Below are 26,311 nucleotides of genomic sequence, written 5' to 3' on the forward strand. Positions count from 1 at the left end.
TAGCCATGAATGAGGTCATTTTGGACCCTAAGAGTTTGTAAATGGACTGAAAGGGCAAAGGGGATAAGATGTTTTGCCTGTAGTGACTGCAAAGGTGTTAAAAGACACTGGGAGGGAGAAATTGGTCAAAGAGGTTTTATATAAATATTTATTATATATCTTATATAATAAAATGTATCCAACTTAAAGTAAGATAGTGTTAACATGAGCAATAAGAGGATATGGGAACACCACTGCAAAAAAGAAAAGGAAAAACAGGTGGGGGGATAGTGGAGATGAAATTTTGATTTTGCTTCTTGGTCATTGTGAGTCACTGTGCTAAAGACGACAGGAAAACTACATTTTGGCACCATAAATATAAAAGACAAGTTGTACATTTTCATCTGAATAACACTGAACTCTTACCCAAACCAGGTAAAATCATGAGTAATATGCAGAATTCAATTGGTATCATTTAATATGTATAGGTTGTGGCCTTACCATACAGGATCAATGAAATGACCTGGCCTTGTCTTCAGAATAGGGCTTGAAGATATTTATATAGCAAAAGCAGTGCCAAAACAATGAAGGAGTAAGCTACAATTTCAGTGACAGGCTCTCATATATTAGGTAAAGACCAGACAAACTCAGAGACAAGGACTACATGCCTACCCCTCCCCCTAAGTTTGGCATTTGACTCCCTAACTAGGGGACAATAAAAAAGAGGTTCAGCCTAGCAGTCCGAGTCTATGACACCAGAAATCCCTGCTGAAGAAATCTGTCAATAAACAACCTCAGCCAACTGAGAAAGTAATCAATTGACTCCCTGAAAATGTCTTTAGCCTGAAGAGATTTAGAATTAAGTATAACAATGAGCTAAATCAATAGAAAATTGGTATACTGAGTAACTGATTTAGACTTGTGATTTTAAACTAGACTCTTACTAAGTTCATCAACAGTAACAGAACATTTAAAGGAAATACAGATTCGACATATCCATAGGTTTAATAAACTAGGTTTACACAAAACTACCTCAAGACCCAGGAAGGTTTTATTATTGGTTGACAACTGAGGTAAAGAAAATCAAATACAGTATATTAAACTTGAATACAGGTAAGTTTTAGGAAATATAATTAAAGCCTGCTTGGAAGTAGATCTTAAATTCTGCTAAATTTATAAAATAATTTATATTAAAAAGTAATAATAGCCAATTCTAGAGTATGAGTCCATAAGATCTAAAACCTCTGAATGTTACCATAACATCTTAAGGATTAAAGCACTTAAAAAAAAAAAATCAGTGATTCCCGTAACAACTTCTAAGAATCTTCTATAATCAGTACATGGGTAATAATAATTCAAAGGGTTAAAAAAGTACTTAAAAGTAATGATCCTGAAAAAAAGATCTACAGAAAAAGATGAACTTGGAGCTCACAGTATGTGGGATTCTGCTTTCCAAAGTTAAGATAACTGGATAAAATATAAATAGGTTACTCTGCCTTAGCTTTTCCAACTTCAACTATCAATTGCATTGTTCTTGGGATAAAAAAAAAAAAAGACGAAAGAAGGCTATGTATTTTACTGGAGTGTTAAAAAGCCTGAATTTAGAAGACAGGCTAGTTAGAAAAATAAATGTAATCAATTGTGCCAGCTGAAGTATGAGCACATGGGAACTGTGGCTACACAAAACTAGGACTTAAACTGTGTAAAACTTTAAAATGCTTACATACTGTTTAAAAATATTTGCATATAAATATGATTATCCATATCAAGGTTTTAAAACCAAGTTTTAAGTCTGGCAAGTCCTAACAGTACTGATCTTTCAAATTTTCACATATACACCCTAAGTGTCTTAAGCCAAATGTGATATAGGAGTCTTTTAGTTCATTTAGACCATAATCCTGAAGGTGGTAAATTATGGATTTGGAGGGAATTCTTAGTTTCTTCTGAATCTGCAATTATCATTATCTTTCCCATTATTTCCCCTCCCTCCCTTCCCATCCCTTGTTCCATATCACAGGAATCAAAATTAGACCCTAAAAAAGATATATACATATATCCAGATTTCACTGATCTTCATGGTGAAAAAGCATAGGCCTAGAGCAATCCTATATGGCTTTATAACTGTAAAGGACTCGAGCTATCTTTCAAATACCATTTTCTAGAATTGACAAACTAGACTGGAATTCAAACTGTCTCCACCCACTTCCCACTATATCATACCCACCACTTCCCCACCCCCAGATGAAGGTTAGGTTGATAAATGGATTTTGGAGATGAAATAAAGCCAGACATCAAATAACTTACTTGAAATCCATCTCTTACCTTCTGTACTTAACCCTGGACTTGATGTGAACTTGGCTACATCAACAATTTTTACAGCAAATTGCTGCCCAGTTTCTCTGTTGATACATCGTCGTACAACACTGAAGGGACCCCTTAAAGAAAAAGAAGAAAAATACCAAGTTTAATTCAGTGATTTTCAGTCCCTGTTTCCCATCAGCATCTTACTGATGTTTCATTGTCTACTATGGCCATAGTTTAAGATCAAATTTAAGTAATGTAATTTTGAACATATTTTTCTATAATCCATGAGGTAAATAATTCATAAATTAGAAGTTACTAAGCCTGAATAGAACACAAATCTGCATTTCAAAATGACTTATTAAAATTTTAACTAGTATTCTTATACCCAAGGCAAATAATCTTTGTAATATTCTATACATATTATCAACATCTTAAACAAAATAAGAAATCACAGTGGTAGCGCACACAGCTTTCACCTTTTGAAGCAGAAACTTAAGTCTTCCTTGACACCTTCCCTACTGCCTATCTGATCTTCACTAACAAGTCCTACGGCATTTCTCTCAAATCTTTCTCAGTCCTGTCCACCTCTCTCCGTGTATCATACCCTAGTTTAAGCTACTATCATCTTCTAGCAGGACTACTAAAAAGCTGGTTTCTCTCATTCGCTCTGGCAGTCATGTTTTAAAAATGAAAATCTGATCTTATGTTTCTGCTTAAAATCTCAGAGAAAGAAGGTATTTTCAATGCATAATATTTAGTTAAGAACCAAAACACATGAATAATTCCCAAATAGGAAAATACACCCTAGTAGAATCAGGTCAAAAGATTTGAAGAGGCACTTCACAAAGAGAAAGCCCTGCATGACTTTGTCCCAACAACCTCTCCAGTCTCACATGAAGTCACAGAAAAACCTATCTTCCTTAAACATCAAATTAGAATTGTTCTAAATTGCCAATGGAAAGGAAGTAATTTCTACCAGGAGAGCCACTGACCCAAGTCATTTGAGTCATCCAGCTCTCTCCCTAAATTGGTGGCTCTCAATACTGCCCATACAATTGAATCAACTGGGATGATTGTTACATACACACAGTTCCTTGTGATTAATAGTTATCAAGTATCTGAACAAAAGATAATGCAAAGATTCATTTGTACATGCTTGGATTGACTATTGAATAATACAGAAGGCAACAGTAATATACTGTAGCTTATTTGAAAACGAGTGTGGTTTAGGTCATTAAATACACATACACGTATACACATGCATATTCCCCTCTCTGCTCAGGAAAAAAAAAAACACCCTCATTGGTCACTTACACTGGGACACCTGTGATACTGTTTGCTTCAAAGAAGGTTTGTCTTTCTCTCAATCAGGAGACAAGGAAAAGAATGTCATCTAACCCAGACTGAAACATTTCTCTAACATCATACAAATTAGTTGATTTCACGTGCCATCATCAGAACATCAATTACACCACAGCCTCAAATCTCTCTCTTCAAGCAATCTAACAAAGCTCAACTGGAAGGAAAAAAATAGTAATAATGGGCCTTTCAGAACTCTGAAGAAAGAGGACCTTTTTTGATAACCACTCAAAAATATTCAAAGATTTTCCTTCAAGAGAAGACAATATAACAGTGAGGCAGGACTCCCACAAACGTTTTCATTCTCAATCTGGATGTCTTACTTGTGATTACTTATCCTGACAACAGCAAGCAATTTCAGGAAATGCTTAATGTAATTGGTTTTTGTCCACACATAAACCCTTGGGATTCTATTTATATATACATTTGTGTTGTGTGCTTCAATTCACTACATCTTTTTGGAAATGTTCCAAGATCTGTATGTGGGATTATTCGTGGACAATAGTCATTTTTTTTTTTTTTTTACTTTTTCCTGTTTGAACAAAGGTAAAGAAGAAAGCATAGCTTCTCTCTCCACCCTTTTAGTAATAGTAAAATGAAGAAAGAGAGAAAGAAAGGGGAATACAGAGGGGAAAAAACCGAGAAAGGTGTCTAAATCTGTGAATAAAAATAAAAAATCAAATCCTCAATTCTTTAGGCTAATTTTATAATGTGAGGGAAGGAAAATGAGTTCACTTATGAACTACCAATGACCTGAAGACAGGTCAAAAGTAAAGCATTTCAAGGATCTGTCCCTCAGTGGCACCCAGGGAATTAGAAAAGATGAATCAAATTTAGTACACAAAAAAGACAAACATACCTAACGTTTTTTCTTATGATTTAATCCAACTAGAAACTCAATGGAAACTGATAAAAATTCAAATGAGTATACAGTGTTTATAATTTTAGCAGGATCTGAGCACACTTATTTGGTTGACAGGTTAAAGACAGGCAAGCTATGAAATACTCTGGCTGGGTTTCCCATCTTAAAAAAGAGGGTGTAATAAAGTGTGTGTAATACAGTAAATGTTTTATACTTATTAATTATACGCGAATGATATGTTAAGCAACAGCAAAAGCTCAGGAGGCCTAGGTCTCGCCATGTATCTGGCCTAAATTCTTTGATGCTTGAAATTTCATCCTTGCATTTAGTCTATGGTGCAGCTCATTCCTGAGTATTTATGTGGGGAAAATATTGACAGATAGTTGTAAGCCATCATCATAGATGACTATCTTTCTCATGTTTCTACTAATCCTAGCCAGCGTGTTAATCAAAATGAAATAAGATAACTGATAGCATTTCACATTTGATAAAATAGACATTCTTTATTCAACTCTTTTAGAGCAGTGAATTTTGATAGGGATTGTGGCACAAGGTTCCATGAGGCAGGTGGTGGCTCGCAGAATTCTGTTTTTAAGTAAAAGGTCAATTAAACCAGAATATGTTGCAAGTGAATATTGCTATACCATGGCCTAAAGTTTTGAAAAGAATGCAGCTGTGTCTCTTTGCAGACAGAGTCGTCTCCTCTGGTTCTCATTTATGTGAAAAAAGGTTAAGTCTAGGAAATAAGCAATTTTGATAGCAACAGTAAATCCATCCAAAAAGGAGACCAGAATTAAGTGAAATCAGGCTAGAATATAGTATGTTGGTTTCCAGGATAATAGGATAGATTTAACACAATGCATCTAATTTATCTTCCTCCCCAAACCCCTTTCAAATGATACCAAAGGGCTTATCATTTTTTAAGAAGGACTGGGAGAAAGGAGAGGTGATAATAGTAATAATCAAACTTGAGGAAGCAAAAAAGCAGATAGAGTAGTAACTGACTTAGCAGACTCAGGAAAGCTGAAGGACAAACAGAAAAGAAGGAACGTTCAAAACCAAACCCATTCATTTACACTCCAGGTTCTTCAAGAAGCTCTTGAACTGGCAGCACCAGATAACCCTGAACTAGAGGTTAAGAGAGTGGGGCTAAAAGAACAAGGTTTGAATGAAATGAAATCTCTAAAGCAGCAGGTAGAGTGGTAGATCCCCTCCATACCCATACTCCATACCACTGTGCAACTGCGCTACTGCCATCCTATCAGAGGCCCATTCTCTAGAGAGGGTAGAACATAGGGTCTGAGAATCGGGGGGGGGGGGGGGGGGGGGGGCACAAGGCAGTTAAGGAAGTGGTTACTAGTAAGTGGAAAGCAAGGGGATTGAGTGATCACTCAAATTGAATGTAGACAATCCCAGCCCCTTTCTCCTTAACAAGGGGGAATGTTAGAAGCTAGAGCTTTATCCTTCAGGTAGGAGAAAGATTTTCTGTTGCCTTTTATGACCAGCCCAGAAGGAAAGATCTATAGATAATGACTTGAACTGCTCAACGAGCTCTGCCCACAAATTCAGAGCTCTCAATCAGCTTTCAATTCATCTCCTGCAGGGTTTCCAACCTCAGCACTACTGGCATTTTGGCCTGGCCTGGATAGTTCTTTCTTGTAGGAGGATGTCCCCTGCATTGCAGGATGCTTAACAGCAATCTCAGCAGCACCCCTTCACCCAGTTTTGACATCCAAGAATGTCTCCAGACATTTGTCCCCTGGGGCGGAGGGGCAAAACTGGCCCCAATTGAGAACCACTGCTCTAGTATTAATCATGAGTAGACAACCAAACTCCCAAAACATCTGGAGAATAGTCTCTAATTTGGAAGACCAAAATCTCAAAACAGAGTGAGCAACCAAAAGGAAGCAGACTAAACAAGATAAAAAACTTCAAACTACTATTAATATCCTAAGATATTACAACTATGAAACAAAAACAGAACTTTCAGAAAATATAAAAAGGGCTCTTGAAAAATAAACACCTTGAGAAATTTAAAACTCAACAGAAGGGCTAGAAGATAAAGTTGAGGAAATGCCCCAAAAAGTAAAGCAAAAAGAACAAAAGAAATGGAGGGAAGAACTCAAAAGAATAATCCAAAAAAATTTCCCAGAACTTAAATCATGAGTTGCCCAGGTTTAAAGGACCCACCAAATACTTTGCACATGCCACCTGTGGAATTTCAGAGCCAGATTCTCAGAAGTGGAGGTAAGGGTGTGCTAGTAGGGGAGTATGATATGGTTCACACACCAAGATCAGGAACCAGAATGGCTTCTGATTTCTCAGTGGCAACATGAAAAGCAAGAAGATGACAGAGCAACACCTTCAAAGTCATGAAGGCAATTTCTAACTTTTAATTCTATATCCAGCCAGAAAAACCAATAATCATAAGGATGATTTCAGACATGAAAGAGATCAATAAATTACCTGCAGTACATACTTCGTGAAGAAATTATTTTAAGATATGTTTGCCAAAACAAGAGACTAGATCAGCGAAAAGGGCGCCAAGTGATGGCAAAGAGGAGGTCCAACCAACACAGGAGATACATAAAAGGAACCCCCAAGAGTGTAACGAAACAGGACCTCTGGCTGACAGCGGGGTGTCAAGGAGAGGTTAACTAGTCCACACTGGGAGCTATCAAAGGTTTCCCCTGCCACCTTTTCAACCTCAAAACAGAAGGACCGGGGGTGCTGGGCCCATTCTTCCATTTTGTTTCTTCCAGCCAGGGGCTGATAAGATTTCTGCTCTTCTCTGCTACCTGGAGAGAAGATGCTCATTTCACTCCATAGCAGTGTTCTCCTTTGGTATATTCCTGAGAGCTGGAGGCAGTGGACTGAAAAGCAGGAAAATGCAGGGCAGCCCAAGCCTCCTGACCTTATTCCTGTAGAACAGTAAACCAGCCCCATACCACAGCACTAATGTCCTGCCTGTGAGGAGCCCCACATCCTGGGATTTAGCTGCGCCCTTGCCATTCGACTTCCCAGAAGGGGCTCCTATACACTCTCAGGGTATCTGAAGCCAGACTGTGAACAAGAGGTTCTGTTCAGCTTCTCTCCTCCTGAGAGTCTTCGTACAATAGTGGTAATATTGCCCTGTCCTACTCAGTTTGTAAAGCCTAAAAAATATGCTTTTTAGGCATACATACCTAGGTGGTAAAGCTATAAAGAAAATCAAAAGAAATGATTAACATAAAAGCCAGATAGTGGCTATGTGGGGAGGGAGGCTGTGATTGGGAAGGGGCACGCAAAGGGCTTCTAAAGGTACTAATAATATTCTATTTCATAACCTGGATGATGGATTCATCAGTTTTCATTCCACTATTATTTTCCAATACACACACACTTTACATACTCCTCCATACATACATTTCCCAGTTAAAAAAATGTTTTTAATAGTTCAGAGTCACAACCTTAAGATCTTGCTAACCAAAGGTCTTAATTTTTTACATATCTGTACAAATTATCTTAAGTGACTTGATATCTATAAAAGAAAACAGTGTTCGCATCTCAAACATAATAAAGTCAATATGAATTATACTCATTGTAATGGGGTGAACTCTGTGCATATCACAGGACTAGAAGCTTCATTACTTTATAATGAATTGTGCAATGTACCACAAGGGATACAGGAAAATCATGAACAAAAGAGAACCAATTAACAAAAGGAAAGAGGAGGATGGGGTAAGTGAAGACCAAGTACAAATTCATATTATATACATATATATAAAAATATATACACACATATTTGTAAATATATACATGCATACACACAGTTGACGTGCAGTCAATCCTCATTATTTGTGGAGTATTTACAAAGTCACTTACTAACATTTGTAACCTAAAATCAATACCCACTGAACTTTCAGTCTTTGGCAAACACATGCCTAAAAGCAAAAAATTTGAGTCACCTGATGTGGATGTTATTAGCTAAGGGTGAATGAGGTGACACTCTGCCCTCTTGTTTCAGCTGCCGTACTGTAAGCAAGTGTCCTTTTTGCCATTTAGTGCATTTTTTCACATTTTGTGCTTTTTGTTGCTAATTTTCATTCTTTAAAATGGCCTTCAAGTGTAGTGCTGAAGGGCTGTCTAGTGTTCTTAAGTGCAAGAAGGCTATGAGGTGCCTTAAGGAGAAAATACATGTGTTAGATAGGCTTCATTCATAGAATGAATTATAGAGCTGTTGGTCAGGAGTTCAATGTTAATGAATCAACAATATATATGAAATAAGAGATCTTTAAACAAAAATACACATAAAACAGGTTATGTATTGATTTGGTTGAAGAAAATGTGACCAAAGACTCACAGCAACCTAACCCTGTATTTCCCCTAGGGGCAATGGTTCACCCTTCATTCAGTGTTCATGGCAACTTTATAGAACATAACCACTGCAAATAATGAATATCATCTGTATGTGTGCATATGTAGATATGCACACATGCATATATGTATTAATATTATGTAATATATATTTATAATATATATTAAGGTATTTAGAATATAAACTCAATGAGTACCTGGTATATACTGGACCCTCGATAAATACTTGGTGAACGATGTATCAAAAATAAACTAGGAATGAGCAAACCACTGTGATATAAATTTATATCACACAATTTTACCCATGTATATAAAACTGAAAAACTATGGTACTTCTACTTACCTGTTTCTCTACCCATTTACTAAGTCTCTATCTTCCTACTACTTTCTATACAGTTCTGATGTTAGTTGAGGGAAATAAATGGCAGGTGAGTAAAAAGGAAACAAAGTGAAAATATAGTAATAATGACATTAGCAGTAAGAATAAAATCTTACGAACTACATTTTATAGACACAAATATATAAATAATAGCTAATAAAGACAATGATGGTCTTTTCCTCTTATTTCAATGCCGTTAGTCATTGCCACTAAGGAAGAGCTCATACATATCATTCCATCAAGAAATCTTTCCCCTGTTTTCCTGTAGCTTTGTGGTAGTGATAGGAGAGGGATGTAGTTCTGACACTTTCTCTTTGATACTATAGGTACCCCCCTCCATCCTCCAACACACACACTTACATATACATACCAAGCTGGGTTACTTTAGTTACAGTGACTAAACCAAAGGAAAAAACTTTGCCTAATCATAGCTACTGCCAAAGAAACACACATGATGTGGAAAATTATTAAAATCAAAGTCTCAGGAACTGTTGCCTTGAATTTTAACAATTAAAGAGCTGACAGAGGAATTAAGCTCAGTACAATTCAGACTGTTCCTTGAAAATAGAAAGGGGAGGCTTATTTGAAAAAGTTGGTTGTAGATCTCCAATAAGCTAACAGAACAAATCTAGCTCAACTGTCAAAGCTGAGTAATTCAAAGAGTTAAGACTAACATTTACTAATTCAGTACTTGTATTGGCATAATTAGTACCTCTGTCAAACCCTGTGAAAAGTTCAGTGAAAAGTTTAGGAGATCTTTCTTTAGATTTTATGTAGCATACCATTCTCTGGTCTGAATCTACATAGGATATATTCACCACTTCTTCGAGAGGTCTGCAGGGTACATATAGCAATTCCTGCTAATCCAAAAGTTCTGGAAAACTTGATTGATATGTGTGTGTGTGTGCATGTGTTTGAAGGGCTGGGGTTAAGGCCATGGTAGAAGCATATGGACTCTTGGTCTTTGTTAGCTCATATATAATGGAGCATGTATCGAGAGACTTGCTAACAGAAGAAAAATACTTTCATAATAGATATGAAACATAGGAAGAAGAACAAAGGAGGAAAAAAAGGAAAAAATAAAACATATGAAGAAGTATAAAGTAAACACATCCCAAAGTAAGAAATTTGACTTGGTTGTACATACTTAGGCCTTTTTAGCTAAATGTATAAAGAACTTTCAGGTTATTGGTTACCAAACACTGACATTAAACAAATTCTATTGATATTTGCACATCTTATTCATTTACCTCATTTTCCCCAACGGAAAGATCCCTGTCCCCCGCCCCCCCCCACAGTGCAGACTATTTTAATAAAAGATTAATAAAGCAATCTTTGCCCTCAAGAAACACCTAATCTTAACAGATTGTTATTGGTACATACACATAATCTTAGTATGCTATAGAACAAGGTATTAAAATAGTATAATACCCCAGGGTTTATTATCTGTGGATAGGAAGGCAGTCAGAGAAAGCCTCTATGAGACAGACACTTAGGAAGGCTTAGAAAGATGAATACATTTTTCACACCAACAAGGGAAAGGGGAAAATTCAAGAAATTAGTAGTAGCATGTAGAACAGCCTACAGCCAAGTCAAAGCATGGTTTGTACTAGATACTACAAGCTATCTGGTGTTACTGGTGTGAAAAATTGGAGGGAAAGAAGCGGCTAGAAAAAAAAGGGGGGCAGAAGAAGATACGTTGAGGGGGTGAGTATGGGCCAGTTAGGAAGTTACCCCATTAGCCCAAGCCTGAGGTGACAAACACCTAAACCAATACACTAGAGGCAACTGAGATACTTAAATCGACAAAGTAGTGAATGATTAGCTTGGGGGTCAGTTGAAAGAATGACTTACAGATTTCTGGCAACAGTTACTAAGTAAATAATGACACCATCAAATAAGGGAGGAGCTATATGAGAAAGAGTGAGTACAAAGCTGAAAAGGAGACACGGGCCTGTGAGTTATTTGTTTATTTTTGAGAGAGAGACAGGGCATGAGCGGAGGAGGGGCAGAGAGAGAGAGAGAGAGAGCGAGAGCGAGTGAGAGCGAGCGAGAGCGACACAGAATCCGAAGCAGGCTCCAGGCTCTGAGCCGTCAGCACAGAGCCCTAGGTGGGGGCTTGAACTCACAAGCTGGGAGATCATGACCTGAGCCAAAGTTGGACGCTTAACTGACTGAGCCACCCAGGCCTCCTGGCTGTGTTTTGAAAATACTGATTTCCAAAATATTGATTTCCACAAACTATCCAGGCAGAGATCTATAGAGGACGATTAGACAGGAATATAAAGTTCAAGGAAGGGATCAACATGCAGATGATGAAGACAACACCAACTACCATTTACAGCATACCATTTGCCAAGCATGGTAAGAACCTTATATGGATTCTCTATTTGTAATATATATCATTACTTATCATAACAGCTAAGAAACTATTGGCCCCCATTTTATAGATTAGGAAAACTGAGGCCAAGCCAGGTTGCCTAGGCCTAGACAGACAGTGAGTGGTAGAGTCAGGACTGGAACCAACATATGGAACTCCAAGATCTAAGTTCTCAGTCTCCACACTCCCTAAAGGAGGCATGAGTGAACAGAAGGTAACTGAAGCCACCGATGTGAATGAGAGTCCTTAGGAGTACAGACCAAAGAAGAGTCCCAGAAAACATGAACATATCCCCCCATTTCTCCAAAGGGAACTGCTGGAATCTCTGCCAAAAGACTACAAGAAGCCCAGAAAGAAAAATAAAATTGCTAAAGGCAGGCTCTTTAGAACATAGTATTTTATAGAAATAAACACAAAGACCAAGTGCTTAGCGGGCTCTGCCCTAGGCACAAACACAAAGATTCTCCCTATTCTTCTCAAGGCTGGCACAAGAAAAGCAAAATTTCCATTTTTAAATTAAGAGCTGCACATTCACATTTTGCTATTTTTCTACATGTGGGACTATATATCAGAAACTGGCCCAATGAAAATATTTAGTGGAGAAACAACTGTTTGGAAACTTGCTCCTGACTTTCTACTAGTGTTCATGAACTTAATTACTTACAACTAGTACTAAAATTATCGCAGTTGTCAAATTCTGCGTGCACTAATCTTTATAAACTGAAACTAAAAATTACAGAAGTCTGGCAGCATGAAGTTATATTGTAAATCGTATTTATAAAAGAAGTGTGTGCTGTTAACATGTCACTAACATGGTTTTCCAAATGCTACCTTATTCCTCTAATAGTATTGTTGCCTGCTATTAACTAATATTTGGGCCGAGAAATTACTATCTTCATTACTAGGGTTTTTTGTTTTGTTTTGTCTTTTGCCAGCGATACTTCTGTATCATAGTACTGTTAATCTCTTCCCACTCACAACTACATTTTATGGATCTCCCTAACAAGTTAGATCTAGTTCTGAAATGAAATTATCTCATGTAAATTACATAAATTAGTGAAAGAAACCTCAAGGCCGGCGATACACTCCTTTCTCTGTTATTCATTTTAGTTGCATTCGGATTATGCAAAGTTTACACAGTAGCACAGAAACAAAAACGTATTTGGCTAACACTCTCAATTGGGGTTTCCCACATTGGCATCTTGTGGAGTCCTGAAGGAATAAAAGTTTCTCTGTCAAGTTTGGTCAACAGCATATGAAATACCCCCCAACTGCACCCCATGTCCACATTAGATGTCAGCAGCTAAGTCTTGCAGTCGGAAAACCATCACTCATGTTGCACCTATCACTAGTGTTCCCTGAAAAACCTATTGGACACGATGATCTAGATTTTAATATTTATAATACTACAAATTGCAAAGCTGTAATAGCTATGAAATAGTCCGATTTCAAACTTTTTTCTGAAACGAACACTCTCCCACCCAAACACAGCATATAAATTGTTGTTTAAATTCTTACAGCAAGGGAGATAATCCAATTGTTTGCTCAGTAAAGGATGGAAAAGATTTAACTATGCAATTTAAATGTCTATTCATTAATACTCCCAAAAGTAATTTGCTTTTTACAATTGTTAATATAAGCATATTCAGCAGGCAATAATGTAACCTCTGGTCTTTTAACCAAAAAACAGTTAACAAAAAGGCAAAGCATACAAAGGAATAAGCATTTATACCTAATTACCCAGCTCAGTGCAGGGCAGCAGAAAATAGGTTTTGAATCATAATTGTAGTAATCAGTTTCTAGGTCTAAAGGAGATGATCTGGAAAATAACTGCTTTAGGGAAAAAAAATCAGAAAATAAGAGTATAAAATAAGTGGATATAAACTGTTTAGGCAAGATAGTAAAATTGAATATTCAAACAGTTGGGGAATTTTTCAAGTTAGGTAAGAAACCAAAGTCCCTGAATGTTACAAAGAATATGCAAGTCAGTAATGCATAGTTAGTAATTTTTAACCAGTTTCCCAAGGGTGGATCAACCTTTCAGTGGCTCATGTAAGGATTTCCTTTTAATCAATAAGGCACACAACACAGAGGACAAGAAGAGGAAAGGACCATCATATCCCTCAATGTGTCTGCAAGTAAACTCCTGAGCTTTTTAATCTCCCTTCTCCCGATCCCAGTTGAAGGCCAAGTCCACATTTCCTTCCAGTTCCTTAGCCAAAAATTATGGTGCCATTCTTGATCCCATTCCTTCACATTCCAATTCCAATTCATTAGGAACTGCTCCTGGCTCTATTTTGCTGAGATCTTTATTTTCATTTGTTTCAAGAAAATCTGTAGCCAACTGTTGGAACAATTTTATGACAGCTGAATTAAAACTCCCATGAGATAATTCCAATATCGGATTCAAGTCAGTGCTGGCCTAGGTTGAAGGTCTTTTCTCATTCAAATTGTGGTTTTCCTGGTGCTTAGCAAATATCTCAGACATTTTGGTCTCTATTAGGCTCTTGATCAAAGAGTCTTCTATTTTAGCAGGCAGTCACCCTGTTTAGGTTTACTATGGAAGTTCTTGGGTTCTTTTCTGGGCTTTAGTTCCAGTGACAGTTGCTTAGTTTTCTGAATCCTTACAATGCCGTTTTGGTCTGCTTCCTTTTTCTGGTGCTAAGGCTCCCAGTCAGTCCCTGCTGACGTCATCTGCAGGGACAAAAGGTGCCTCCCAGGACCACTGGCTATCCCTGGGCAACCTTGGAGAAGGAGGGGCTGGTCAGAAGAGGGAAAACAAATGACCACTGCTGCTGCCATAGCCACCTACAGATCAGCCTGCCTGCTGGGCCAGTTGTAGAGCCAAGGCTGGTATAGCCTGGCCTTTGTTCTTGTTGCTGTTGTAGGCAGATCAGGCAACTGGGGCCTAGGTTGTGGCACGGGGGCTGAAACGGACAGGGCTTTGATGCTGCTGGCAGATCAGACCACCCACCAGGGGCGTTCTTGCTAGGGCTGTGGACAGATTAGACTGCCCACCAGGCTCCAGGTGTGGAGTCCCACTAAGTCTCTGTAAACCTTCCCCTTTCCTGGTCCTTTGACTAGAGAAAACAGGTTTTTGCTTCTGTTTTCTATGCCTTTTGGTTGTTCTCGGTAGTAGGTCTCTCTAGCACCCCGTCCAGGAGTAAATGGAAGGAAGAAAAGAAAACCCAGTGAATTTACCACGTGGTTATTCCTCAAGTACTGCTACTTTACCTTCTTCCCAATTCTGAGTCCTTTTATTGCTGTCACTTAAATAATTTCCAAGGCATTGATAGTTGTACTTCTAGGAAAGGGGCAAGAAAAAGTGAGTCTAAACTATCTTGCCCCAGAAATGGAAGTTGGTACATTTTCAACCTCTTGCATTCTGGCTGGTGTTTGGAGTCCATTGTATTCAAAATTAGGGGATGAGTTACAGGTCTTTTATGTCCAATGTATCCAGTGAAAAAATAATAGCCATTAAACTTGTCAGGTCTATGCTATAGCATTCCGTGAGTCCTGGCTCAGAATTTTAAAGTCTCAAGCAAGTAACTGATGTTTCTCAACCTTTTGGGGTTTGGGGAATACTGAAGTAGCCAAAGTATACTAGAATAGGGGTACCTTTTCTGTGGTCTCCACACATAGGTGTGTGAGTAGACGCATGCATACTCATACACTCACTCACCTTCACAGCCATCTGGAGTCTAAAAGGAGATCTAAGATACTAGAATCTCTTCAATGTACTTCAGTCATGGCACATTGGTTGGAAAATGGTGTTTTTAATAATCTCCTTATTTGATCTTACATATTATTGAAAGGAAGAAAGTTAGGGGTTACATGAATCCACATAAATAAGGTTATACATAATTGAAGATCAGCTCTTAATAAAGGATCTGTTGGGTGACAAAACGAGTTCTTTGGACAAGGATTTTCGCTTATCCACTCTATCCCTAGTATATAGAACTATGGATGACATTATGCTAGAAGAAACTCAATAAATGTTTTCTGGATGGACAAATGGACAAATAAACCCATTTTAGGATGCACAAACAGGGGTGTCATCTTCAGGACACATTATGTAGTTATATTTTACTTCATCTAAACTTAGCTTTCTAGCTCTTTAATCTCTGGGAGATTTTCCTTTCTCTAGTAGAAATAAAACTTTTAATTTGTCAATGCCAATTACTGAAAGGCAGGCAAAAGTTGTAAAATCATACGACATGTGCATTTTTAAATACTTCTTCAAAAATAAATTCTTTTGTTTTACTAGAGATGTTGCGTGCCAATTCAAAATCCTTCTAATACTACCATAATTAAAACTCAAAAAGCAGACTTTTTTACTTTTAACACGTGGTAACATCTGTTCTTAAACACTTTGTTTTAATGATTTAAAACAGGCCTTGTAAACTTGAGGCATTTTACAAAAGCAGTATCTTGTAATGGCAGAGACCCAAATATAGCTCCTAAAACTCAGAAAGCTTTTCAACCTAGAAGTTTATAAAATCAGCTGTGATAATGATTAGCTCAAAATTAATTCAAGCTTTTTGTTTATTTGAATGTTTAAACAGTTTACGAAAAACAAATTTCAGTTCGTATGATCTGACAAGATTAAATAGGAGCCTCAATCACAATAGTAGTTTACCATAAGATATAACCAAATGGAAATAAATGATTTCTTTTATCCATATGATCACTTTTTTGCATGAAATTACAAGTAAATAAACTCAAGACTTAGAAGACAAAGAAACTTCACAGCTCCTAATTAATGCCGGATTGAAGACTAAATTTTAAGCACAAGCTTAAATCTGTAAATAGACCTAAGATGAGATCATGAAATTAGAAACCTTTTATAACCAATGACTATTCATCAATCCATTAAAAATCAATACATATGCAATTACTATTTACTGTCCCTTTTTTTTTTTTTTAACATTTATTCATTTTTGAGAGTGAGAGACACAGAGCATGAGCAGAAGAAGGGCAGAGAGGAAGACACAGAATCCAAAACAGGCTCCAGGCTCTGAGCTGTCGCACAGGGCCCGACGTGGGCTTGAACTCACAGACTGCGAGATCATGACCTGAAGTCAGACGCTCAACCAATTGAGCCACCCAGGCACCCCAACTATTTACTGTCCCTCAACCAAAGCCTGTATTTTATAGCAGCCTTTAAGGAAAAAAATGAGGAATGAAGCATGAAGAGTATCTAGCACCTATACAAAACAGATGGGTTGAGATCACAAAAAAGAACAAGATGTTTTTAATGTATGAATTTTTTAGGCAGCTCCACTGAGTGACCACTGAAATTTCCAAAGGGAAAGAATTATTCTACTAGCCAAGAATCCTTGCACATTAAAATAGCATAATGAACTTACAACTTCCTTTCAGTATGCCCAAGCAACCAAGAAGTACAAACACTCCAGCTGCAAATATCCCTTGAGTATGAAAAAGTCCCTTTCAGGAGAAGTCACTTTAACTCTTAATGCACTAACTTTTCCTCTTTGAATCAAAGCCATCACAGCATAAACAGAGCATGGGCTTCAGAATTCAAAAGACTTGGGGCTGAATCCTGGATCTGCCCCTCACCATGATGACCTTTGGCTAGTTATTCAGTCTCTGTGCATCCACTTTATTTAAACTTTAAAACAGAGATAACAGCTACTTCACAGAGTTCTGAGGGGATAAGAGAAGGCGTAAAGGGCTGTGCCTGGCACATATGCACAAGAGGGGACTTCTTCAGGGGGTCATCTGTTACAAGCATCTCTTTACTCCTCCCCTATAAAAGATAAGACGTCTCCTATACTACTAAGGTGCCATTTCACTATCAAAACTAAAAGTCAGGAAAGAATTAGGGAGAGTTCTGCTTCTAATAAGGGTGAAATAGGTAACCAGGACCAACCTTTCTACAGAAGAACAAAATAAAACCTGGATACACACATACACACACACACACACACACACACACACACACACACACACACACTCACTCTCTCTCTCTCTCTCTCTCTCTCTCTCTCTCTCCCCTTCTTGAAAGTATAAATATCTTATAAGGTAATTAAATTTTGCCAGTTGAAGATCTAGGAGAACAAGAGAACCCACAGCAGGAAGCTCAGCCTCACACAGCTACTTTTATCTGTAGGGCAACTCACCAGTCCTGAAAAGCAGCCGCCTCATAGGGCTCATATGGCCTCACAGGAAAGGATGGATGAAGAGAAGCCTTGCAGTGTACCTGAAAGACCAATCCTCACTCTATTCTGGTTTCTTCTGAAAAGCTAGGCCTAGGGTGGAGGTGAACCCAAAGCAAACCTAGCCTTGCATGGACTTGGGAGTGTGGCTCTTCCTTATCTGGTAGCCCACAGAATCTCAAATCTTAAAGTTGGATTAGGGCATGAGGGCACCTGGGTGGCTCAGTCGGTTAAGCATCTGACTTCAGCTCAGGCCATGATCTCACGGTTCATGGGTTCGAGCCCCACGTCAGGCTCTGTGCTGACAGCTCAGAGCCTGGAGCCTGCTTCGGATTCTGTGTCTCCCTCTCTCTCTGCCCCTCCCCTGCTTATGCTTGCTCGCACACGCTCTCTCTCAAAATAAATAAACAAACTTAAAAAAAATTCTTTAAAAAAAAAGTTGGATTAGGGCAGTCCCGGTCATGAGCTCTCCCCCCACAATCCTGGCAAGGCAAATCCTCCTCTGGAAAGATATCGCCACCTTCGTATGAGCAAGAATCAGAATAAGAGGCAAGAGAAAAAGACTAAGGCATGGGATACTGAAACAAAAAAATACAATAGCCCCAATTTAAAACTCAATGGATGAATTTCTGGGAGCTGAAGTAAAAATTAGTAAAAAATGAATACAGGTCAGAAGAAATTATCTGGAATACATCATGAAGAAAAACATGAAGAAAACATAAAGGACAAGGTAAGAGATTTGGATGAAATAATGAGAAGATTTAATGTATGTTAATTGGGATCCCAGGAGGAAAGAAGACAGTGAGGTCACGGCAATATTTGAGGAAATAACAGAGAACTTTTTTATAGAACATTTTCACAGAATATTCAGACACATCTAGCTAAAAATTCAAGATTTCCAGTTAATCACAGAATAAATAAAATCTATACCTAGACACATCATAGAAAACAAGGACAAGGAGAAAGTGACCAAAGGTTAAAAAAAAACAAAAAACAAAAAAATAGATTATCTTCAAAGAAGTGACAGTTTGACAGCTGACAACAGAATCCAGAAACAATGAAACAATTCAAGGAGATGAAATAAACTACCATTCAAACAATTTTATACCCAGGGACTTCAATCATGAAAGCAATGTAAAGATGAACACAAACTGAAAGAGTAGATCACAGCAGACCCACACTAAACCAATTTCTAAAGGATCCTTCAGGCAGGAGGAAAATTACCCCAGATAGAAGGTCAGAGGTGCAAAGAACGAAAAGAGCAAAATAGGACATAAATAGGTGAGTAAATCTAAATGCTGACTGTATAAAGCAATAATAATGTCTTGTTGCCTTACAAATATAGACTGAATTAAAATGTATGACAAATATTAATATATAAATCAAGAAAGAATAAAATTAAAATTTCCTAGGAACCTTGCACTGGCTGAGATAAGGGTAGTAAGACTTACCAGTACCACACTCTAAGTGCATATTAAGTGTCATTTTAAGGGTTACCACTGAAAGAACTGAAACAGTGGCTAAATTCCAAACGAAGTGGGGTTGGGAATGGAGTGATGAAAACAATCAAAGAAGAAAAAAATGAAACAGAACAGGCAGGACAAGCAAAATACAAAATAAATTTAAACTCAAGTATTTTACTACTGTGTGTTAGGAGCATGAAGAAATACACAGACAATAAACATAATCAATAAGGAAATTATAAAGTATATTAAAGGGGGATAAGTCTAGAGGAAAAGAACAACAACCAGGAACAGGGAATATTAAGGTGGGTTGGGACAGGTTTTATTATTGAACAGGATAGTTAGAGTAAGCCTCATTAAAAAGGTAGTCTCTGAGCAAGACTCCTTCCTCCTCTATGGCTGACCTAAAGGCACATACCTCCTGCCATTGCGGGGACCATTATTTTCAATGTATTGTCTCCTTCCCATGTCTGTCACCTCTAATTCTGTCCCTTTAACTTTTTCTATTCCTAGTACTTGGGCAATTCATACAAAGATTAATTGTTTCTGAAGGCATGTCATTGAGTGGAGAAATCTTACACTTTTCAAATTAAATAAGCCAAAATTTCCACAAGCAAGTATTCCTTAAGCAAAAGGCCTAATAAAAAGTGACCGATTCTGGACTATTTTTCCTGTCTACCACTTTTAGCCCATTTAGTACAAGTAGATGAGCCATCATCACACAACCTAATAAATCCTTCCCTCTCCCTGAAATGCAAAATGAACTGAGATTTTTGTGAAGAAAACAACGAAGAATTCTTGGTTGACTGTGTTGCACATGGTTGGCACCCTTCTTTAGGACTATGATAATCAGGCCAGAACACAATGACACCAAGGTCATCAAACTCCCAATCCACCTACCAGCTAGGGCCTGACTGCTGAAGCACAATCATTACCAAATGAACTTAGTAAGTGGAAGAGCCTTATGCTAATCCCTTCAGGCCAGAGCCTGAGCTTATCCAGAGCTAAAACAAGCCATTTGAGAGAGTTGGCCTTTGGCACTGACTCTCTTCCAATTCTGGATCCCCTGTCCTCACATGGTGCTAGCCAACGGCCCCTCTCTTTCTCATTACTGGGTGCCATTAGTCATTGACAACACAAGCAGCCAGGCGGGGGGTGAGGGGGGTGGTAGGAAGGAGGTGCTGTCCCTTAGAGAGTCTGGAAGGAAAGATGTTAGTGGCCGGTGCTCTAGGAGGAGCTCATAGAGGAAGGCCGGTTACCTCCCCAATACCAAGAGATGATGGGCACTCACAGGCTACACCAGATCAGGATCCCTAGGACTCAGGGCAGGGGCAGATCTGAAGACGACAAATGTTAGCCAAGAACTGAGAAAGTTCAAATCCATGGAACTTGTCTGGAACTAATCCTGTATAAGATGTCTAACACAATAGCTGAGATCATAGACTCAATCTATTTCCTCCTGTGTCCTCATATGACCAAATACTTTGTGGTTGAAAAGTAAAACAAGTGAAAAGCTTACAGAAAAGTGCTTTTGTGAGAAGAAAAGCACAAGCCAAAGGTCTGAAATCATGCCATTTGAATAGTATCTAAAACATACATTTTCAGAAGAACTTCTTATCCAAAATATTTAGTCATTCTACTAAGTGTTAGCAAAAAGAAGAAATCAGTATTTCTGACCTTGACTCGATTCTGACTGGACTCAAAGAACAGCCTGAGAAGAAAATGCAAAATTATGCTGACCTTGCTTTCTTTGTTGGGGAAAAAAAAATGAGAATCCAATTATGTCATCTAGAAAGACATATTTACACCGCTTAACATTAAATGCTCCAAACAAAAGGCTAATACTGAAGTAAAAGGTGAAAAATGCATACCAAGAACCAAGACTTTAAAACAGTACATCTGGTATGCAATTCATTGTAGGGCTGTAGGCAATTAGGGTTTCCTCAAACATCCTTCACAGAGCCGGCTATAACACAGGAGAAGAAATGAGTTCCACTGCAGGGTTCTATTTTATTTCGGCTGTAACACTATTAGTAAATAACAGTGAAAGCACTGAATAACAAAGAGTTTATCAGTTGGAGAAAAAAAAAAAAATCACAGAACACAATTCTTTCTAGGGAACACATCAAAAAAGCCATTACCGTTCCATTTGTTGGAAAATTCTGGTACTTCCACCATACACAAATGCAGAGTTACTGTCCTTAATGAGATTGTAGTTTGTCACTTCCATATAACAGACTGGATTTTTGAGCTTGTTTTATGCCTCTGATTTACCACAAATACTTAGCTGATCCATAATACAAACAACCCAAAGTACTATAAATCTGCTGCTTTCAGTTTCTTGGACAGATAAAATGGACCTCTATACCAGCTGAGGAAATCACATTAGGCTAGAAATCTCATCTACAGGTAATACACTATTGATCAAGACTAATAATTCTTTTTGAAAGGGACCACGCAGCTTAAACCCTAACTCTAGTCGGTAAAATGTATTACAGTGATCAGAAAATAAAGATGGTTGGACTGATCAGTGGAATTAGCAAAGGCTGCTATTTCAATCACTGCCCAGGATACATGCAGCCTTGCCATAATGCTGCTTTTCACAGAACAAGAGACAAGCATGAATGTTAACAGATGCTTACTGGTTTAGAGGAGTACTTGATTTAAATATACAATGCTTAATGTTTCCCAATCTTAATAAAGCATTACATAAATTAAACTATCAGCCACAGCACACAACGCTAAAGCTGTTAGAGCAAATCTGTTTTTATTGCTTTATCTAAAATCTTGGGAGAGGTTCCTCCCCTAAACCAGGCAGTCATTAGCTAAGAGAATAGTTTCACTAATGTGTTCTGTAAAAAGTGAAGTTCTGGACTTCTATCCTTGTCTCGAGTAGAACGGATCAGAACAAAGCATGGTTGAAAACCATCATACTAACCCTTCTGGTTCCTCCTTAAATTTCAGAGAGCCTTCTTTATGGCTTAACTAAATGTTAAAGCCGTCTAGTGTTGAAGCTCCTGCTCTTGAGGCAGTTTGCGTAGAGCATCTGCAAAGCCCTTTGAGCTTTCTTCCTTCTCCCACCTTTGACTTCTCATACGGAACATTTTGGTTTACCCTAAGTCTCAGCCATGCTGCGCTCCTCGTCACCGGAAACCTCACTACGGGGACACCTTCACTCCTAGTCACTTAATAATCTACTTCTGTTTATGCCCTCTGACTCAAGTTATTGAGAGGTTTTGAAGAAAGTATTAACAACAATATCAAAGTGGTGGAAAGCCGGTGGAGAGGACTGCCAGGGACATGAGAATGCATGTGAAATGAAGAATTATCAGGAAGGCATAATGATGCCTCCCTTAAAAAAGATTATATTGGGGGCACCTAGGTGGCTCAGTCGGTTAAGCATCCGGCTTCGGATCAAGTCATGATCTCGCAGTTCACGAGTTTGAGCCCCATGTAGAGCTCTGTGCTGCCAGCTCAGAGCGTGGAGCCTGCTTCAGATTCTGTGTCTCCCTCTCTCTCTGCCCCTCCCCTACTAGCACTCTTGTCTGTCTCTGTCTCTCTCTCTCCCTCTCAAAAATAAATGAACATTTAAAAAAGACTATATTGATTATATTAGGGTAAAAATGATAAAGAAAATAATGTACTGCAATTACAGTATAAAAGAAAACTTACCATACTGGAAGCTATGATTTTAAAAATTTGGTATTTAAAATTTGTTTAATGTTATATTTGAGACAGACAGAGAGTGAGCAGGGGAGGGGCAGAGAGACAGAGACACAGAATCTGAAGGAGGCTCCAGGCTCCAAGCTGTCAGCACAGAGCCCGATGCAGGGCTGGAACTCACGAACTGTGGGATCATGACCTGAGCTGAAGTTGGCCACTTAACCCACTGAGCCACCCAGGAGCCCCCCAAAATTTGGTATTTTAAAAAGCCTGGTTTTAGGATTTATATGAAAAAAATTAATCCAATAAAAATACTTCGAGGAACATGTAAAAATAGAAAAAATTTCAAATGGTTTAACTGTATGGTACAGAAAAGTGACCAAGGAATTAAGTTGGCTTAGCAGAACCATCTGGGCTGAGAAATACTTTCCTCAAGAAAAAAACTCATTAATGTTCATTTAATTCTGATTACAATCTGTATATTTACATCCAAGTAGTAAAAAGCGTCCACAGGTCAAAAGTCCTGTACTTACCAAAGATTACCCACTCACATGTCACATTTACCATAGTCTTCCAAAAAGAGCAACTAGAATGATAAAATTATTAGTGACAGGTACTGTACTGGTATATTTTAGAATATATTATTATAGGTATTGAGCACTATATGCCAGCCATCTCTCTTAAAACTTGCTGGCATTAAGTTCTTGTAACTACTCTAAGATAGGCAGTGTCTTTATTCTCAGTTTTACAGAGAAGGAAACTGAAACACAGAAAAGCTAAATAACTTGGCCTAGCCCCAGAACGAGTAACTGTTTCAATCAGAATTCAAATCCAGAGCCCATGACTTTCCTAATCCCTATGTTATCACTACCTCACACCTGTATCAGACGTATGTTCAAGGTCCCCTTGCTGAAGTTATCCAACTGTCTTTATAGAGGCAAGAATCCCCCTGTTGTATTTACCAGGAAAATTTGCAGACTTCAGTTGCCTTCAATGTTTTATTTACATTCTGTACTATATAGTAAGTATTCGCCTATAATATGAGAAAAATACTGTATTTATAGAAAGCGTCTCTCCTCATGTTCAAAGTTTGAGAAATAATTTTTGTTACAAAAAAGTGAAATTAACACTGCATATTTACTTAAGTTTCCTTTCTGATGTATAATTACACTATTAAGTGGCACTAAAAACATCTTTAGTTGGTTAAAAGGTGATAGAACTAGAATATTAGCACTATTTCTTAGGGAGTAATTTTATAAATACATGGCAGCAACAATTCTATCAAGTGTCTTGTAGGCAGCAAATATACAGTCACACTCCTGTGTATCTAGCACTAGAGTAGGAGTCAAGAAAATATGGGTGCCCAGTTCTGGCTTTGCAACTGTTGGGTTATTTTTGAGTTATAGTCACTCTGTGCCCGTTTCCTCGATTTTCATAGAGGGTGTTAGAAGTACGTAACTACTTCCATCCTGCCAAGATCTAAATTCGAACTTAGAGAAAAACATAAGGCACCAGAGGTTTCCTCAATAGGTTTTTCTTTCACTCCTGTCCCCATTTCATCTACCGTCACAGGACAATCATCTTCTGTGACTGGAGATAAGAATATGTATGTTCTAGCTCTAAAATTCATCACTACTAGTTCCAACTCTCTGGTCTTCCCTCAACTAGGGGAATTAGACTGGTCCTTAAATTCTTTTTGTAGGGACAAGTCATTTCATGTACCCAAAGACTGAAGATTAACAACCAAGAGGAAGAGGCAGAACAATCATGAGACCCAGCATCTCCAGAGTGGAGGAAAGGTTTGTTTCTGACAGAAGTTACCAGATTCCAGCCCCACTACCAAATAGATATTGTAAGCAAGGGCAAAACCTATAGTTGTAACTTGAGACTGCTAGAAAGACCAAAGCCCAGATGGAGAAGGTATGCCAATACCTAGTAGACATAACTCTGTGCTTTTGTTTGAAATACTCATTACCTTAAAAGGATGCTGTGGCAGTAGAATACCTGTGCCTAACAAAAGCAACTATTTAAGAAGGTATTTGCTGATTTCAATTCTGACCAATCAGATCAAACTACAACATCTACCAAAGGATTTAGCTAATTATGATCTAAAATACTAGGCTCTGAAGAAGCCATTTAACCATTCTATACCATGAGTTTCTCTCCCTTCCCATAATATCTAGGTAGGGTCATGATATCTTAATAATTTGGCACAAAGTTAGCCTGCTGGTATAAAGTGCTGTAAAATACAACCAACTTAAGTCACAACAAAGCCTCAGTTACCAAAAGGGTTACCATACATCTTAGACATGGCTGCACAATATTGTGAATGTAACTGAAGTCACTAAACTATACAGTTAAAAGGGTGAAAATAGCAAATTTCATGTCATATGCATTTTACTACAATGTTTAATAATATTAAAATGGGAAGGAATAAAAATACATCTTAAAATGCATTTATTTTCATGAGACATCAATGTATCTTTTTAAAAATTAACCAATACATGTTTTAAGTAAAATAAGCACATTATGACACTTGAGTTTTAAAAGACCAACTTTTTCACTAACAGCATTCATCAACATCAATCATATAATGGTAAAAACAAAAAAACAAAAAACAAAATCTAAACAAAAAACCCCCAAGAATTAGAAAGTAAATGCTTATAGTTACAAGTGGATTTAAGTAAAACATATTATACTTCTGTACACTTAAGTTTTATGTGAATTACACATGAATGGATTTGTGGGGAAAACTGCTAAAACTCAGCTTGAGAAGGTGATTTCTCCACAGTGAAAAATTTCTTTCTGTAAAGCAAGCGAGTGCCCAATAATTTACCTAAAATTCTAGCTTCTGTACGTGGTTTTGGTAAAGTGAGGCTCATCTAGAAGAAAGGTCAGATGTAGAGAGGATTCCAGGGGTCACTTGATCCAGTCCCTCATTTTATAGATGAGAACTCTAGGTCCACAAAAGGCAAGAGACAACCACCACCTCCCACACACAGTCAAAAGACATGCTCACAGACACATGAGGTGTGGTGACAGAGCTAGGACCTGAACTCTGAAAGTCAAAGTACAACAGGCTTCCTGCTCTTCATACTTTTCTCCATTTCTCTTCCTTCCAAACAACTGCTGCGGCTCAAGAATGCCAAAGACATTTTTTAATTCCTATGAAACAGTTGGTTACTCACTTTTAAACAATTTTTATCGTTATCACGTTTCCTGAGGTATGTTTTGAGACTCATTATTCCTACTAAGTGCTCTACTATTCAAACGTTCTAAGAGTAAAGTACGTTTAGGAGGTATTCTATAACATTCCTATCTTTAAAAATCTCAGTGCATATGAGCAAATTTAAGGCTCTGAAAGGTCCTCTGAAAAGAGACAGACTT

The 26,311-nt window shown here is 37.9% G+C and overlaps 1 protein-coding gene across 8 annotated transcripts in view; it reads right to left on the minus strand.

Moving 5' to 3' along the window:
* CASK (calcium/calmodulin dependent serine protein kinase) overlaps window positions 1-26,311 on the minus strand; it is a 358,179-nt gene that overhangs the window by 289,931 nt on the left and 41,937 nt on the right. For 4 of the 8 annotated variants that reach the window (XM_047843622.1, XM_047843615.1, XM_047843621.1 and 1 more), the window contains exon 2: window positions 2,302-2,414. In XM_047843622.1, coding sequence (XP_047699578.1) covers window positions 2,302-2,414 — 113 coding nt within the window. Of the gene's footprint in view, window positions 1-2,283; window positions 2,415-26,311 lie in introns of all 8 variants that reach the window. The other 4 variants (XM_047843620.1, XM_047843617.1, XM_047843616.1 and 1 more) reach the window with 1 other exon arrangement.

This window comes from Prionailurus viverrinus, chromosome X, assembly GCF_022837055.1.
Source record: "Prionailurus viverrinus isolate Anna chromosome X, UM_Priviv_1.0, whole genome shotgun sequence".
In the NCBI taxonomy this organism is placed as follows: Eukaryota; Metazoa; Chordata; class Mammalia; order Carnivora; family Felidae; genus Prionailurus; species Prionailurus viverrinus.